The sequence below is a fragment of the Cydia amplana genome, chromosome 27 (genome assembly GCF_948474715.1).
Source record: "Cydia amplana chromosome 27, ilCydAmpl1.1, whole genome shotgun sequence".
Classification (NCBI taxonomy): Eukaryota; Metazoa; Arthropoda; class Insecta; order Lepidoptera; family Tortricidae; genus Cydia; species Cydia amplana.
This window is the reverse complement of record NC_086095.1, coordinates 300,356-319,027: the sequence shown is the minus strand read 5'-3', so window position 1 is coordinate 319,027 and position 18,672 is coordinate 300,356. Positions and strand designations below refer to the sequence as shown.

General features: G+C 44.8%; 1 protein-coding gene across 1 annotated transcript in view; it reads left to right on the top strand.

Moving 5' to 3' along the window:
- Positions 1-15,882, top strand: part of LOC134660551 (ubiquitin carboxyl-terminal hydrolase 37-like) — a 38,472-nt gene extending 22,590 nt beyond the window's left edge. The window contains exons 6-13 of the mRNA XM_063516326.1: positions 443-573; positions 4,075-4,172; positions 6,971-7,123; positions 9,665-9,758; positions 10,686-10,774; positions 11,873-12,012; positions 14,145-14,223; positions 15,734-15,882. Of these exons, the coding sequence (XP_063372396.1) occupies positions 443-573; positions 4,075-4,172; positions 6,971-7,123; positions 9,665-9,758; positions 10,686-10,774; positions 11,873-12,012; positions 14,145-14,223; positions 15,734-15,809 (860 nt within the window). The 3' untranslated portion in view covers positions 15,810-15,882. The remainder of the gene's footprint in view (positions 1-442; positions 574-4,074; positions 4,173-6,970; positions 7,124-9,664; positions 9,759-10,685; positions 10,775-11,872; positions 12,013-14,144; positions 14,224-15,733) is intronic.
- Positions 15,883-18,672: the final 2,790 nt, after the last annotated feature.

Below are 18,672 nucleotides of genomic sequence, written 5' to 3'. Positions count from 1 at the left end.
TACCATTACTGGGCTGGATGGACTGTCCAGCGTGATCCAACACTAAATCCCTGCTGGAGTATCTAGATCAGAAGCAGACACCAACACCACACTCTCCTGCATGAAGGGCGCGCTCATAAAAGGTACTATTACTGGGCTAGATGGACTCCAGCGTGCTCTAATGCCTGTCCAACACTGAACCACTCCTGGCGTAGCAGGACCAGGAGCAGTACGCCGCAAACATCAACACCACTCTCTCGAGAGGCTCTCGACGAGTGTGTACAGCCGGCATCGGGTTAGTTCCAGAAGGTGCCAGAAGGTATTGGTGCCTTGGTGCTTAGACCTTGGTCATAACAACTCAACTGCCTTTCAATATATGGCGCTGATTATTGCAACTTTTCAGAGTCTGTTCGGCTACCTAATCCCATGAAATTGTGTATTAAACCAATATTTTCAATTGCAGCATTCGCGTCAGTGATCAAAGAGTTGTGGGAGCCGGGAGAGCGCGACGCAGTGGTGAACACCACCTCGTTCAAGTCGCAGGTGCAGCGCTTCGCGCCCAGGTTCATGGGCTACAGCCAGCAGGACGCCCAGGTCAGTGACCACAGAGTTGGAGCCGGCAGAGCGCGACGCAGTGGTGAACACCTCGTTCAAGTCGCAGGTGCAGCGCTTCGCGCCCAGGTTCATGGGGTACAGCCAGCAGGACGCCCAGGTCAGTGACCACAGAGTTGGAGCCGGCAGAGCGCGACGCAGTGGTGAACACCTCGTTCAAGTCGCAGGTGCAGCGCTTCGCGCCCAGGTTCATGGGCTACAGCCAGCAGGACGCCCAGGTCAGTGACCACAGAGTTGGAGCCGGCAGAGCGCGACGCAGTGGTGAACACCACCTCGTTCAAGTCGCAGGTGCAGCGCTTCGCGCCCAGGTTCATGGGCTACAGCCAGCAGGACGCCCAGGTCAGTGACCACAGAGTTGGAGCCGGCAGAGCGCGACGCAGTTGTGAACACCGCCTCGTTCAAGTCGCAGGTGCAGCGCTTCGCGCCCAGGTTCATGGGGTACAGCCAGCAGGACGCCCAGGTCAGTGACCACAGAGTTGGAGCCGGCAGAGCGCGACGCAGTGGTGAACACCACCTCGTTCAAGTCGCAGGTGCAGCGCTTCGCGCCCAGGTTCATGGGCTACAGCCAGCAGGACGCCCAGGTCAGTGACCACAGAGTTGGAGCCGGCAGAGCGCGACGCAGTTGTGAACACCGCCTCGTTCAAGTCGCAGGTGCAGCGCTTCGCGCCCAGGTTCATGGGGTACAGCCAGCAGGACGCCCAGGTCAGTGACCACAGAGTTGGAGCCGGCAGAGCGCGACGCAGTTGTGAACACCGCCTCGTTCAAGTCGTAGGTGCAGCGCTTCGCGCCCAGGTTCATGGGGTACAGCCAGCAGGACGCCCAGGTCAGTGACCACAGAGTTGGAGCCGGCAGAGCGCGACGCAGTGGTGAACACCACCTCGTTCAAGTCGCAGGTGCAGCGCTTCGCGCCCAGGTTCATGGGCTACAGCCAGCAGGACGCCCAGGTCAGTGACCACAGAGTTGGAGCCGGCAGAGCGCGACGCAGTTGTGAACACCGCCTCGTTCAAGTCGCAGGTGCAGCGCTTCGCGCCCAGGTTCATGGGGTACAGCCAGCAGGACGCCCAGGTCAGTGACCACAGAGTTGGAGCCGGCAGAGCGCGACGCAGTGGTGAACACCACCTCGTTCAAGTCGCAGGTGCAGCGCTTCGCGCCCAGGTTCATGGGCTACAGCCAGCAGGACGCCCAGGTCAGTGACCACAGAGTTGGAGCCGGCAGAGCGCGACGCAGTTGTGAACACCGCCTCGTTCAAGTCGCAGGTGCAGCGCTTCGCGCCCAGGTTCATGGGGTACAGCCAGCAGGACGCCCAGGTCAGTGACCACAGAGTTGGAGCCGGCAGAGCGCGACGCAGTTGTGAACACCGCCTCGTTCAAGTCGCAGGTGCAGCGCTTCGCGCCCAGGTTCATGGGGTACAGCCAGCAGGACGCCCAGGTCAGTGACCACAGAGTTGGAGCCGGCAGAGCGCGACGCAGTGGTGAACACCGCCTCGTTCAAGTCGCAGGTGCAGCGCTTCGCGCCCAGGTTCATGGGGTACAGCCAGCAGGACGCCCAGGTCAGTGACCACAGAGTTGGAGCCGGCAGAGCGCGACGCAGTTGTGAACACCGCCTCGTTCAAGTCGCAGGTGCAGCGCTTCGCGCCCAGGTTCATGGGCTACAGCCAGCAGGACGCCCAGGTCAGTTCCTATAGTCCTGAGAAAAATAAATAGAAACATTTATAATATTTAAAACTTTCGCGTTTTGAACACATATATTAACTCACATTTATAGACGGGTCTAACGCGAAATTTATTCACATACCTTTATTTACCGACGTTAACATAAATAATTAACATTATGTGTAGTTGGTGGTTTGAAAATGTGATGTCTACCCCAAACTTTTTCATACAGTTTTCGTCGGGTAGTTGCACAAATCTCTTTTTTGACATTTTGCTGGGACAAGTTAGCCGCGACCATGACCAGTGAAACCTGTGTCGAAACGTCGGTAAATAAAGGTATGTGAATAAATTTCGCGTTAGACCCGTCTATAAATGTGAGTTTTAATAATAGAAACATTTGTTAGCAAAAAACACGGCCATGATGCAGACACGTGGGTTGTTGGGGATCCCTCGCGATCCCTAACAACGTTTGTCCTAAAATCACTTGCCCTAACTGTTTTGTCCTAATGGGCACTAGCCATGGCATGGGGAATGCAAAAATAGGATTAAAAAAATTAGGGATTCCGATATAGAGCCACGTGGGTCCTGAAGGCCTCTCGCGAAGGTCTGTCGCTCTTCCGTATAGCCTTGTCCTACGCACCATACTCAGTTAAAGCCATTGCAATAACGGCCCGGGGCCGGGTCCGACGTTTTACGAGTTTAGCGGTTTAAGCGTGAAGAGGCAACAGACGGACAGTTTCTTTCTAATTACAAGCTTTTTATTAACTTGCAATGTACCTGTATGTATGTGACTATGTTTGTACGGGTCAAATTTTACAAGTTAAATTTGACCCACTTCCCGACTTACGACCACTTACCGACGACGATGAAACTGAAAATTTGCAAACATATGTATGTAAGTCTGGTGACAATGCAATAGGTATGTATCACGGATGTTGCGAATATCCGCATCCGCATCCGCAACCGCGGAACTTCCGCATTGTTTTCAACATCCGCATCCGCATAAAATCGATGCGGATTTAATGCGGATGCGGATGTGGAACAGGTCGGTACAGGAACGTCTTAGCATCGGCGTAAGTGCTAGACTGCTAGGTAATTTAGTCATTAGCCAAAAAAACCTATTAGAAATGAGCAGTCAAGCGTGAGTGGGACTTAATGTACGAAACCCTTGGAACGCGAGTCCGACTCGCACTTGGCCGGTTTTTTTTAATAAAAATTACTAAAATGTAATATTTGACGTTTGTTATTTACCGATCTTGACATCCGCATCCGCGGATGTCAAAAAATCGGCATCCGCAACATCCCTGGTATGTATTATGATACCATCGAGCTGATCTGATGATGGAGACAGGAGGTGGCCATAGGAACTCTGTGATGAAACCACGAATGATGTCTCGATGAGTATTAGTTGCCTGTGGAAAGAAAAGTACAGTCAGCGATAAAAGCTTATAGGTAGGTACCAAAAATGAATTTTCTGCCAAAAACTTATTTCTGATATGAGTAGGAACATAGAGAAAAAATACATAGATTGCTCACTCCATACATCAGTTTTAGTACCAAAAAGACTATTAGCATCTAGCGTCGAGTAGCGGAACTATCAGTACTGCTACTTGACAATAGATGTAGCACCGACCGGAAAGTCTTATGCTGTTGAGATAAGACTTTCCGGTCGGTGCTACATCTATCGTCAAGTAGCAGTACTGATAGTTCCGCTACTCGATGCTAGATGTAGACACTGAAATTAATAGTCTAACTGATGTACGGAGTGAGCACTCTTGTCTTATTATATTTCTCTATGGTAGGAATTAAAAGCATGTGTGTATGTTTGCAGGAGTTCCTCCGCTACCTGCTTGAGGGTCTGCATGAGGATGTGAACCGTGTCACCGTCAAGCCGAAGCCGATCCTCACCGAAATAGACGACACCCTCAGGTATTTATTATATGGGCGTTTTTTTTTGTTGTCCCCTACACTTTTTTTTTCAAATTTGGGATTTTTAGGGTTCCGTACCCAAAGGGTAAAAATGGGACCCTATTACTAAGACTCCGCTGTCCGTCCGTCCGTCCGTCCGTCCGTCCGTCCGTCTGTCACCAGGCTGTATCTCACGAACCGTGATAGCTAGACAGTTGAAATTTTCACAGATGATGTATTTCTGTTGCCGCTATAACAACAAATGCTAAAAACAGAATAAAATAAAGATTTAAGTGGGGCTCCCATACAACAAACGTGATTTTTGACCGAAGTTAAGCAACGTCGGGCGGGGTCAGAGGGCCTACCGCGAACCACGTTCGACGTGTTGCCTCTCTGTCACACTTGTTAATTCGTACGTAAGTGTGACAGGGAGGCAACACGTCGAACGTGGTTCGCGGTAGGCTCTCAGTACTTGGATGGGTGACCGTTTTTTTGCTTGTTTTGCTTTATTTTTTGTTGATGGTGCGGAACCCTCCGTGCGCGAGTCCGACTCGCACTTGGCCGGTTTTTATTTATGTTATTTCTACTTAGAATCACGAGCTCTTTCTATCCTAATAGGAGAAAAAAAGTGTCCTAAGGTTTTTATTTCCATTCCGTCACCATTTTTCATAGACTTTGTATGGCGGTCGCGGAATGGAAAGATCGAAAAATGTATGGAAATTTTGGGACACTTTTTTTCTCCTATTAGGATAGAAAGAGCTCGTGATTCTGAGTAGAAATAACATAAAAAATCCCAAATTTGAAAAAAAAGTGTAGGGGACAACAAAAAAAACGCCCATATCATTTATATGCTATTTTGTAATTTATCCGCTTCAAATATTTGATGGTTTGGTTGTTTCCCTTTACTAAACCTGTTTGCCGTGTGGTGGCCGGTTTTAGAATAGCGCCAACCCTCATACGGTGTCGAGATAAGGTACAGATAAGGGTGTCGTACGAGGCGACTAAGTCCACAAACGAAGCAAAAAGCTGTTTCGTCACAGGGGAGATGGACCTCTTAGCATTGTATGTATGTATGTATGTATGTATAAACTCTTTATTGTACAAAACACAAAACACAAATTTATGGCACAGGATAGGCGAACTTATCCCTTTAAAGGATTTCTTCCAGTTAACCTTTGAGTAGATGAGAATTGATGGAGAACGGTAGACAAATATAGCACTGAGTACAATAGACTAGAGGAAAGTCAATAAAATTATAAAAGAGGGCGAAAATAAATAATATAAGATAAAAATTAGAAGTAACAATATTTCAAATATAAAGAATACCTACGTTATATATAATAAATAAAAAAATATATATATAAAATATCTATAGTCACGAACAAGTTAATTCCGGTCCGATAGCCACAGCTTTTTTAACTGCCCCTTAAGCGACGCAACGGGCTGCGATTGCCTTAAGGAGGGAGGCAAGCATTGGCTTGCAATCCATCTAGGAGAAGGATACTCCAAAATTGAATCCCGGAATGGAGTTTCCGTAAGGCGCGAGTAGGGTCCAACCTGAAATAAGCGGCAGATTCCTGCAGCTGACCTGTCTCCACAAGTATTGGCTCGCCTTTCCTGTGGGATAAGCAGGGGTCGGACAAAAAGTGCGGATGACCTCAAACCACTTATAGGATGATTTCAAATAGTATTTTTGATTTTCATATACAATTATCACTTATCATTTATCAACCTCTTTATTAAACGATATCGCCACTTGAAATGAGTAAGTACGTTTTTGACTGACACATTGTCAATCAGATGAACAATAAATTGACTTCGTTATTGTTTAGCTATTGTATCTTCACGATTATATTTAGCTAAAATTTATATTTACTAATGTATAAGAAAACGCTCTAAAATGTCATCTTTACTCGAATATTGTGGCAAGTTTCGTGAAATTTATTTTATTCACTACATCACCACTACCACCTGTATTATTAATTCCATGGATTTATTTACGATTATTTTGTTACTTCATTAATACTACTTTGTTACTACATGTCACACGGAAGTTTAAATACAAACTCAAACATCATCCTGTGTGCAAGATTACGTCATTTTTACGTCATCCGCACTTTTTGTCCGACCCCTGGGGATAAGACAGTCAAGCCGAGAGGGTAATGCAGGTGCTGTCATCACTGCGTTCCCTTAAAGTCCGTGTAATGTCCGTGGAGGGGTCACTGTCTCTCCCGTGTTAGAGCGGTTTCGCACTACGTCCGATCCGAATCCGATCCGAACCCGTGAAAATATGTCTAACTCGGACCAAATTCGGATATTCGCTTAAGCACTTGTCCTATCCGAACCCGTGAAAATATGGGTCTAACTCGGACCGAATTCGTATATTCGCTTACGCACTTGTCCTATCCGAACCCGTGAAAATATGTCTAACTCGGACCAAATTCGTATATTGGCTTACGCGCTAGTCCTATCCGAATACCCCGCCCGCCCCGCTGCCTCTCTGCTCGTACGCAGCTCGGCTTTAACTCGAACGCAGTGCGCGAGCGTTCATACAAATAATACTAAGGCTACTTCGGTCCGTCAAACATCTTCTCCGGAATGGAGATTCTAGAATGACGGAAAGAAATCGGACGACGGAGATCGGATGTAGTGCGTAACTTACCATAGAAATAGTTCTACGGCTACAACGGACCATATTTTCACGGGTTCGGATCGGACGTAGTGCGAAACCGCCCTTACACTATAAATCGTCTACAACAGACGCAAAGGCCAATGAATGATGAATTATGTTAAAAACTAATTTTCTTACATTGTTCCAGCGATTCAGCCAAGGCCCAAGAGGCGTGGCAGCGCTACCTGCGTATGGAGGACAGCCGCGTCGGCGACATATTCGTCGGCCAACTCAAGTCCACGCTGCGGTGCACGCACTGCAAAGCTGACTCCGTCACGTTCGACCCATTCTGGGACCTTAGGTGAGTAGACCCAGTTGTGGACATGTGGGACATAATATACAGACATCTTCGTCGGCCAGTTTAAGCTGACTCCGTCACGTTTGACCCATTCTGGGACCTTAGGTGAGTAGACCCAGTTATGGACATAATGTACATACATCTTCGTCGGCCAGCTCAAGTCCACACTGCGCTGCACGCATTGCAAAGCTGACTCCGTCACATTCGACCCATTCTGGGACCTTAGGTGAGTAGACCCAGTTATGGACATAATGTACATACATCTTCGTCGGCCAGCTCAAGTCTACGCTGCGCTGCACGCATTGCAAAGCTGACTCCGTCACGTTCGACCCATTCTGGGACCTTAGGTGAGTAGACCCAGTTATGGACATGATGTACATACATCTTCGTCGGCCAACTCAAGTCCACGCTGCGCTGCACGCACTGCAAAGCCGACTCCGTCACGTTCGACCCATTCTGGGACCTTAGGTGAGTAGACCCAGTTATGGACATGATGTACATACATCTTCGTCGGCCAGCTCAAGTCCACGCTGCGCTGCACGCACTGCAAAGCCGACTCCGTCACGTTCGACCCATTCTGGGACCTTAGGTGAGTAGACCCAGTTATGGACATGATGTACATACATCTTCGTCGGCCAACTCAAGTCCACGCTGCGCTGCACGCACTGCAAAGCCGACTCCGTCACGTTCGACCCATTCTGGGACCTTAGGTGAGTAGACCCAGTTATGGACATGAAGTACATACATCTTCGTCGGCCAACTCAAGTCCACGCTGCGCTGCACGCACTGCAAAGCCGACTCCGTCACGTTCGACCCATTCTGGGACCTTAGGTGAGTAGACCCAGTTATGGACATGATGTACATACATCTTCGTCGGCCAACTCAAGTCCACGCTGCGCTGCACGCACTGCAAAGCCGACTCCGTCACGTTCGACCCATTCTGGGACCTTAGGTGAGTAGACCCAGTTATGGACATGATGTACATACATCTTCGTCGGCCAACTCAAGTCCACGCTGCGCTGCACGCACTGCAAAGCCGACTCCGTCACGTTCGACCCATTCTGGGACCTTAGGTGAGTAGACCCAGTTATGGACATGATGTACATACATCTTCGTCGGCCAACTCAAGTCCACGCTGCGCTGCACGCACTGCAAAGCCGACTCCGTCACGTTCGACCCATTCTGGGACCTTAGGTGAGTAGACCCAGTTATGGACATAATGTACATACATCTTCATCGGCCAGCTCAAGTCCACACTGCGCTGTACGCATTGCAAAGCCGACTCCGTCACTTTCGACCCATTCTGGGACCTTAGGTGAGTAGACCCAGTTATGGACATAATGTACATACATCTTCATCGGCCAGCTCAAGTCCACACTGCGCTGCACGCATTGCAAAGCTGACTCCGTCACGTTCGACCCATTCTGGGACCTTAGGTGAGTAGACCCAGTTATGGACATAATGTACATACATCTTCGTCGGCCAACTCAAGTCCACGCTGCGCTGCACGCACTGCAAAGCAAAGCTGACTCCGTCACGTCTAGAAATAACACAAAAGTGGCAAAAAAGGTCACAATATATAAAAATGGCAAAAAATAAAAGAAACGCTCATACGGGGGTTTTCGGGGGCGAAAAATCGATCTAGCTAGGTCTTAAATTATCTCTGGGAAAACGCGTGTTTTTGAGTTTTATATGTTTTCCGAGCAAAGGGAGCGTTCAAGTATTACGTAACGCAATTTTTGGACATTTTTGACCCCCCGTCCCCCCATGTAACGCGCCGTAACGTTTTTCTGTAGCCTCCCCCCCTCCCCCTAGTAAAACGTCACGTAACCACCAAGTGACCATTTTTTTACCTAAAGGCCACATTCCACAATTATGTGGCGTAAAGTACCGGAAAGTCGCTAAAATACCTGTTACGTAACGCGTAGTTCAAACCCCCCCTCCCGCCCCAGTAACGCATCGTAACGTTTTACAAGACCCCCCCCCCTCCCCCCAAATTCGTTACGTAATACTTGAACGCTCCCAAAGCGCGGTCTCCCAGATATTAAGATTAAAGTGCCACGAAATGGCCTCACCTCGGCATGTTGCTGGTGGCTAGTGTTGAGTCGCTCACTCGTGAGGCACCTCATTTGTACCACTCATTTTGTTAATTTGTCGCAGTACTTCGTACCGCAAAAATGTCTTACTTCACTCCTCTATTCATTTTACTTGATTCTAAAATTATCTTTCTCCTAAAAGTTCTATTCTTAACCTCCAGAATTGCACTCCAATTAAATGTTACTATTTATTTATTTATAAAGGAAGTGATGAATACATAAATATGTATATACATTAAATATTTTTGTCGCCGTTGGAATTAATGGAATAGTCGACGCTGAAAATATGCTAGTACCTCACCTCATTTGAAGTAAGACATTGTAACACCTCATTTTAGAAAATGAGGTACTCATACAAACTCATTTTAAATTGATGTCCTACCCATCACTACTGGTGGCTTCCAGCGCTGGTTTTCCGCTGATGATGATGATGGTTGTCGTGTTCCAGTTTGCCCATTCCGTCTCGGACGGGCAACCTCAAGCTGCAACAGTGTCTGCAGCACTTCACCAAGGAGGAAGAAATGGACGGCGATGAGAAACCGGTCAGTGCTTACACTAAACACACTCGCCATCAGATATATCGGAGCGGCCAAGAACACGCACTCTAACGCCCTGACAGTAGAGGCGTGTTCAGATATTTGTGAGAGCCATAGCCGCTCCGATATACCTGATGGCGACTACATCAACCATATCAATAAATCATCTACCTGGTGCAAAGGTTGTACAGGCTGCTAGTGTGATGGGTACCTTTGCGCCAGGGACAACTCGCAGGGGACTTTTTGACTAGACTAAAGTTGTTATTGATTTTTGTATTGACATAATCTTGAATTTATTAAATAAATCATCTAAAATCTGAAATCATAAACTGTCTTGGCAGCAGAAGTCTGTCTAAGGTTTATGTTTCTTTATAGAATAAGTACATTACTATACAAGTGCAAAAAGTAGGAAATGTCCCTTCGGACGTGTTTTAATTTATCGCCACTCGTTGCGAATTGCCTTTTCGCACGTGTATTGTACAACGTATTACAGTACATATCGCCCTTTAAATTTTCGACATACGCACGTATAGTTCTAGGGTACTGCCCTAGGGCTAAATTAGCGCCATATGTACTGTACAAATACATAATGTATTAATTCCCCTAAAAGTAATGTGTATATGTGTACAGACGTGTGTATGTGCACAGACGTGTATAATGTGTGTATGTTTACAGACGTGTGTATAATGTGCATGTGCACAGACATGTGTATAATGTGTGTATGTGCACAGACATGTGTATAATGTGTGTATGTGCACAGACATGTGTATAATGTGTGTATGTGTACAGACGTGTGTATAATGTGCATGTGCACAGACATGTGTACAGACATGTGTATAATGTGTGTATGTGTACAAACGTGTGTATAATGTGCATGTGCACAGACATGTGTATATGTGTACAGACATGTGTATAATGTGTGTATGTGTACAGACGTGTTCGCGGTGCGGCGTGCGACGCAAGTGTCTGAAGTGGTTCACCGTACACAAGTTCCCGCAAGTGCTGGTGCTGCATCTCAAGCGGTGAGGAAATAAATATATTTACGTCACCCCTAGGCCCGTAAGTGGGATTTTCTCCCCGCGGGGAGAAAATCTCACTTCCTGGCCAAGGCAAGACGTAAAATTTTAGACAAACCACGGGCGGTAATTCGTAAAGCCCCAGATCGCATATTTATGGCCCTCGCCTTCGGTTCGGGCCACAAACACCTGCGATCTGGAGCATTCACGAATTCACCTCCCTAGGTATGTATTGTACTATTTCATTTCTCATGCTCTGAAAGTGGGTCATTGTTGTTTTAAAAGGTGTGCAGAAAATGATACGTTTATGCACTAAAGCATTTTACGTTCCAATAGTACTTTTTTAGGGTTCCGTACCCAAAGGGTAAAAACGGGACCCTATTACTAAGACTCCGCTGTCCGTCCGTCCGTCCGTCCGTCCGTCTGTCACCAGGCTGTATCTCACGAACCGTGATAGCTAGACAGTTGAAATTTTCACAGATGATGTATATCTATTGCCGCTATAACAACAAATACTAAAAACAGAATAAAATAAAGATTTAAGTGGGGCTCCCATACAACAAACGTGATTTTTGAGCGAAGTTAAGCAACGTCGGGCGGGGTCAGTACTTGGATGGGTGACCGTTTTTTTTGCTTGTTTTGCTCTATTTTTTGTTGATGGTGCGGAACCCTCCGTGCGCGAGTCCGACTCGCACTTGGCCGGTTTTTTATTTTTATTTTTACAATTAGCAATTAAAATTTGGTTTTGAATGGATTTGTTGGACTGTCCATTCTGATATTTAACTCCTCATTCCATAAATAACGATACTTTTACCTAATTTTTTAATTGAAACTATACCCTTAAGAATGTAGGTTTATACTTAGTATATTTTTTTTAAACACACATATATTTCACTTTCCTCGTATTCGAAATGAAAACTAGAGTGTTTAACTCGGGTGAAAGGCACCCTTGGTTAACAATCTAGTATTACACGACCTTCTTATAATTTTTAGAGCCGTGTGAATATATTTTTGTAACATTGATTTGTAAAGATGCTTGTGAACTCCCTTCTTGCATTATCCATATCTTGCTTCTCACTCTAACATGATCGTTTATATCGGCAGGTTCTCACCAACGGAGCGTTTCCGCGGCAAACTGAATGTCGTGGTGGAGTTCCCTCTGACAGGTCTGGACATGTCGCCGTACGCCGCCAGCAAGTCGCAACAGGCCGTCTACAACCTGTACGCGGTCAGCAACCACTCAGGTACACACAGACAGACATACAGGCCTGGACATGTCCGTGAGACAAGTCGCAACAGGCCGTCTACAACCTGTACGCGGTCAGCAACCACTCAGGTACACACAGACAGACATACAGGCCTGGACATGTCCGTGAGACAAGTCGCAACAGGCCGTCTACAACCTGTACGCGGTCAGCAACCACTCAGGTACACACAGACAGACAGGCAGGCCTGGACATGTCCGTGAGACAAGTCGCAACAGGCCGTCTACAACCTGTACGCGGTCAGCAACCACTCAGGTACACACAGACAGACAGGCAGGCCTGGACATGTCCGTGAGACAAGTCGCAACAGGCCGTCTACAACCTGTACGCGGTCAGCAACCACTCAGGTACACACAGACAGACAGGCAGGCCTGGACATGTCCGTGAGACAAGTCGCAACAGGCCGTCTACAACCTGTACGCGGTCAGCAACCACTCAGGTACACACAGACAGACAGGCAGGCCTGGACATGTCCGTGAGACAAGTCGCAACAGGCCGTCTACAACCTGTACGCGGTCAGCAACCACTCAGGTACACACAGACAGACATACAGGCCTGGACATGTCCGTGAGACAAGTCGCCACAGGCCGTCTACAACCTGTACGCGGTCAGCAACCACTCAGGTACACACAGACAGACAGGCAGGCCTGGACATGTCCGTGAGACAAGTCGCAACAGGCCGTCTACAACCTGTACGCGGTCAGCAACCACTCAGGTACACACAGACAGACATACAGGCCTGGACATGTCCGTGAGACAAGTCGCAACAGGCCGTCTACAACCTGTACGCGGTCAGCAACCACTCAGGTACACACAGACAGACATACAGGCCTGGACATGTCCGTGAGACAAGTCGCAACAGGCCGTCTACAACCTGTACGCGGTCAGCAACCACTCAGGTACACACAGACAGACATACAGGCCTGGACATGTCCGTGAGACAAGTCGCAACAGGCCGTCTACAACCTGTACGCGGTCAGCAACCACTCAGGTACACACAGACAGACATACAGGCCTGGACATGTCCGTGAGACAAGTCGCAACAGGCCGTCTACAACCTGTACGCGGTCAGCAACCACTCAGGTACACACAGACAGACATACAGGCCTGGACATGTCCGTGAGACAAGTCGCAACAGGCCGTCTACAACCTGTACGCGGTCAGCAACCACTCAGGTACACACAGACAGACATACAGGCCTGGACATGTCCGTGAGACAAGTCGCAACAGGCCGTCTACAACCTGTACGCGGTCAGCAACCACTCAGGTACACACAGACAGACATACAGGCCTGGACATGTCCGTGAGACAAGTCGCAACAGGCCGTCTACAACCTGTACGCGGTCAGCAACCACTCAGGTACACACAGACAGACAGGCAGACTGAATGTCGTGGTAGAGTTCCCTCTGACAGAAATTCGCACGTGTGTCGTACAACGTTTTACAGTACATATGGCCCTATTTTCCCGCACTAGTGCGTAAAATAGCACTTTTCGTGTGTATGTCGAAAGTTTAAAGTGCCATATGTACTGTAAAACATTGTACGATACACGTGCGAATAGGTAATTCGCAACTCGTGTCGACTTAAAACACTCCCTTCGTTCGTGTTTTAATTTATCGCCACTCGTTTAGAATTTCCTCTTTTTCGCACTTGTATCGAAAATAACTATTACAGTACATATGGCCCTATTTTCACGCACTAGTGCGTAAAATAGCACTTTTCGTGTGTATGTCAAAAGTTTAAAGGGCCATATGTACTGTAAAACGTTGCACGATACACGTGCGAATAGGCAATTCGCAACTCGTGTCGAATTTATCGCCACTCGTTTCGAATTTCCTCTTTTTCGCACTTGTATCGAAAATAACTATTACAGTACATCTGGTGCTACTTTCCCGAACTAGCGCGGGAAATAGCACTTTCCGTGCGTATGTCGAAAGTTTAAAGTGCCATATGTACTGTAAAACGTTGCTCGATACACGTGCGAATAGGCAATTCGCAACTCGTGTCGACTTAAAACACTCCCTTCGTTCGTGTTTTAATTTATCGCCACTCGTTTCGAATTACCTCTTTTCCGCACTTGTATCGTAAATAACTATACTTGTTTTTCCCAGGCACGACGTACTCGGGGCACTACACGGCGTACTGCAAGCACCCCTACACCGGCGACTGGCATGAGTACAACGACTCTAGGTAGCTACACACAATAGCATTTTATATAACCGTCATATAATAGAGAGCGGTACCGTGCTGAGTGGCCTAAGTAGGTACGAGACAGCAGCACTACACGGCGTACTGCAAGCACCCCTACACCGGCGACTGGCATGAGTACAACGACTCTAGGTAGCTACACACAATAGCATTTTATATAACCGTCATATAATAGAGAGCGGTACCGTGCTGAGTGGCCTAAGTAGGTACGAGACAGCAGCACTACACGGCGTACTGCAAGCACCCCTACACGGGCGACTGGCACGAGTACAACGACTCTAGGTAGCTACACACAATAGGCTACATGACTAATTTTCATTTATGGTATCAATCGATCGGGTTTGTTTTTAGGATCAAATGTCTATATGGGACCCATTGCATTAAAGTAACACAAAAGTCAGAAATTGTAGTCAAAGTCCGACAGTCGCACTTCACTCGCGAAACGCCCTATACAAAACGGCCGGAGGCCGTGACGTCATCGCCCACGTTGTAGTATGGACAAAACAAGAAAATTGCGTTTTTGTCGGTGAAATATTGCGTTTATGTATATAGTTGCTATACAATATTTTTTTGGGTGAAATGTAAGGAATCGAATGGTACCCTTACATTTATCGTTTTTGGAAGTTAAAAAAAACTTAAATTTTGAAACTTTTATTTATTTTATTTTAATATCCACATTATTGTGATAAATTGCTTGTTTGCTATCTATTTTACTAGATAAAATTCAACATGGTCATCATCCCTATTAGCATTTTATACAACCGTCATATAATAGAGAGCGTTCCAGTACCGTGCTGAGTGGCCTAAGTAGGTACGAGACAGCAGCACTACACGGCGTACTGCAAGCACCCCTACACGGGCGACTGGCATGAGTACAATGACTCTAGGTAGCTACACACAATAGCATTTTATACAACCGTCATATAATAGAGAGCGGTACCGTGCTGAGTGGCCTAAGTAGGTACGAGACAGCACTACACGGCGTACTGCAACCCTACACGGGCGACTGGCATGAGTACAACGACTCTAGGTAGCTACACACAATAGCATTTTATACAACCGTCATATAATAGAGAGCGTTCCATTACCGTGCTGAGTTGCCTAAGTAGGTACGAGGGGGTCCCGTTGTTTCCCATAAAATTTTAAGTCATAATGTATTGTTTGTCATATTATCATTAGTCATAAAACTGAAACCGTTAACATTTCAGGATTTTCGTAAGGTTATCCTATAGATAGGTTAGGTTAGGTTTGTTTTATGGCAATCCTGAAAAGAGACGCGTTTCTGAACCAAATGAATTATGACTAACGAAAATGCGGGCAAACAATACATTATGACAAAACTTTTTGTCATAATGTATTGTTTGAGAGACAGCAGGTCTTAAAAATGTAGACCGATATCGATGCGGTTTTTTTTAAATTTGAAAGCAGTATTTCTAGCATTGTCTTTTTTACATATTTAATGTATATGAGGTTATTTTTCATGTATTTTCAGAGTGACTCCAATCAACCCGCGAAACGTGGTATCTTCGGAGGCCTACGTGCTGTTCTACGAGCTAGCCCGCTCCTAGTGTACGCCAGTCAACACCGGCCACTGATAGCCCAGTCAATGGGGTGCTCCGACTTTGATCACTATTGCTCCGTCCGTTATTCACATGATACAGAGTAAACGTTTATAAATGACGCCATATGGCTTTACTTTACAATTTGTTTCTAAACAAGCCTCGGTTTATATTTAAAAAAAACACTAAATTTGTTCTAAAAAAAACCTTATTGGACCCGAATTTTTATATTTACAGAATTATTTACTATTTCTTTCCTATGTTTACCAGAATCATTATTTACTATTACTGATATTTTTTAAAGTTAAAGTTGTATTATTATATCTAAGCTTGGTATTCCACCTGTCCAATTGCTTTTGTGTATTTGGGCGTTTTTTTTTTGTTGTCCCCTACACTTTTTTTTTTCAAATTTGGGATTTTTTATGTTATTTCTACTCAGAATCACGAGCTCTTTCTATCCTAATAGGAGAAAAAAAGTGTCCCAAAATTTCCATACATTTTTAGATCTTACCATTAAGCGACCGCTATACAAAGCCTATGAAAAATAGTGAATGGAAATAAAAACCTTAGGACACTTTTTTTCTCCTATTAGGATAGAAAGAGCTCGTGATTCTGAGTAGAAATAACATAAAAAATCCCAAATTTGAAAAAAAAAAAGTGTAGGGGACAACAAAAAAAACGCCAATTTGCATCTCACATTTTGCTAAGTTAGAAAGTGAGACGCAATGCACATTGGACGAAGATATTGGACAGTTGAAATACCATCCTACTACAACATGAAACCCAATATTCTACAACTCAAATCGTGTGTTTCCCGGACGGTGTAAATAGTGTCGAAAACACCTCGTTGACTGGAGTAAAACGAAGTTGTTTCAAATTAACTATAACTATATAGAAAAATTGTAAAACCGTAAGTGAAATACCCAACCCGCACTGTTCTAGCGTGCTGGATATTTTTACCAAAATGTTAGAGTCGGAAGGTAACTCTGCATGGCATTTGCAATGACAAAGTGTGGAAATGTCATCATGAATGTCACATTTCTATAAAAAAAACCGGCCAAGTGCGAGTCGTACATTAAGTCCGACTCACGCTTGACTGCACATTTCTAATAGGTTTTCCTGTTATCTATAGGTAAAGAACTATTTTGTGTATTTTATTCAAAATTTTAGACCCAGTAGTTTCGGAGATAAATGGTCGGACAGACAGACAGACAGACGCACGAGTGATCCTATAAGGGTTCCGTTTTTTCCTTTTGAGGTACGGAACCCTTAAAAAAGACGTTTAATATGACACTCTCACACTTTGTTCTGTTAAAACCAATGCCAAGTTAGATTGGACGGACTCTAAAACAGTTTTTTTGAAACGACTTCATAAAGCATATTATTATGATGCAGTTAAAACGTAACGTATGAAACGAGCAATTTTCCTTGTATAAATAACTAAGGCGTTATCAACTTATATTTTCGTACGAAATATATGTAATATTTATAGTTTGGTATCAATTATTTTTAGCATTTAATAACATTATATTAGAGAACATAAAATTTTACATTGATACGATAAATGTGGCTTTCCAGCACAGAAGGGTCCTTATGCTTTCTATTGGAATTTCAGATAAAAATCACTGCACTTGAAGCATAAAGGACCCTTCTGTGTTGGAAAGCCACAAATAAGTAAAAGATACTTATTTTGTTGAGTTTTAATAGGGATGCCTGCAGGCTACGGTGTGCTCTTACCATCAGACGGCCCGTACTCTTATTTGCCACCTAAATACTAATTAAATAATTGCTCGTTTTAGCCATCTTGCCACTAAACTGCAAACTTTAGGTTTAAATAGGAATAAGATAAAATTAAAAGAGTGGAAAAAATACAATAGATTTTTTTTTCATATCAAAGACCAGTTAACAATACAGACTGCTATTCAAGGTTGCGTTATTATTGTTGAAAATGCGATGTCTCAGTTCCATATATTTTGTATGGACCTATGAGCTTCGCAAGTATTATATTTGGGCGTTTTTTTTTGTTGTCCCCTACATTTTTTTTTTTTCAAATTTGGGATTTTTTATGTTATTTCTACTCAGAATCACCAGCTCTTTCTATCCTAATAGGAGAAAAAAAGTGTCCCAAAATTTCCATACATTTTTCGATCTTTCCATTCCGCGACCGCCATACAAAGTCTATGAAAAATGGTGACGTAATGGAAATAAAAACCTTAGGACTCTTTGTTTCTCCTATTAAGATAGAAAGAGCTCGTGATTCTGAGTAGAACAAACATAAAAAATCCCAAATTTGAAAAAAAAGTGTAGGGGACAACAAAAAAAACGCCCAATTATAACGCCATATAAATCGAATTGTGTGTTAGACAGTCTGTTGTTAACTGGTCTCTGTTGATAGTATACAGACGCGTTAACGTTGAAAATTGCGTCCTTATGTACATATGAGTGTATATGCTTATTTAATTATTAATATATTAAATGATAAATATAAAAATAATTTATTAAACTATTTATTGTGAATGTTATTTAGTGTTTCCAGATTATGTGGGGTAAGTTGAGGCGCTGAATCTTGAAAATATTAAGTTTAATGATAAATTACGATATGTGGCTTTCTAACACAGAAGGGTCATTATGCTTCATGTGCTAAAAGCTCCTTTTTATTTAAAATTCCAACAGAAATTCTGATAGAAATGTCCTTATTATACATAAAGCATAGGGACCGTTCTGTAGTGGAAAGCCACATATTTCAGCAAACCGGTAAATTATAAAGACTTAACCTCCACTTTTACGTTTTACTGACTTTTTTTACGTGATTTTTTAGCGTTATACAAAATATATGATACCAAGATATATCTATACCTATACACTATTTAAA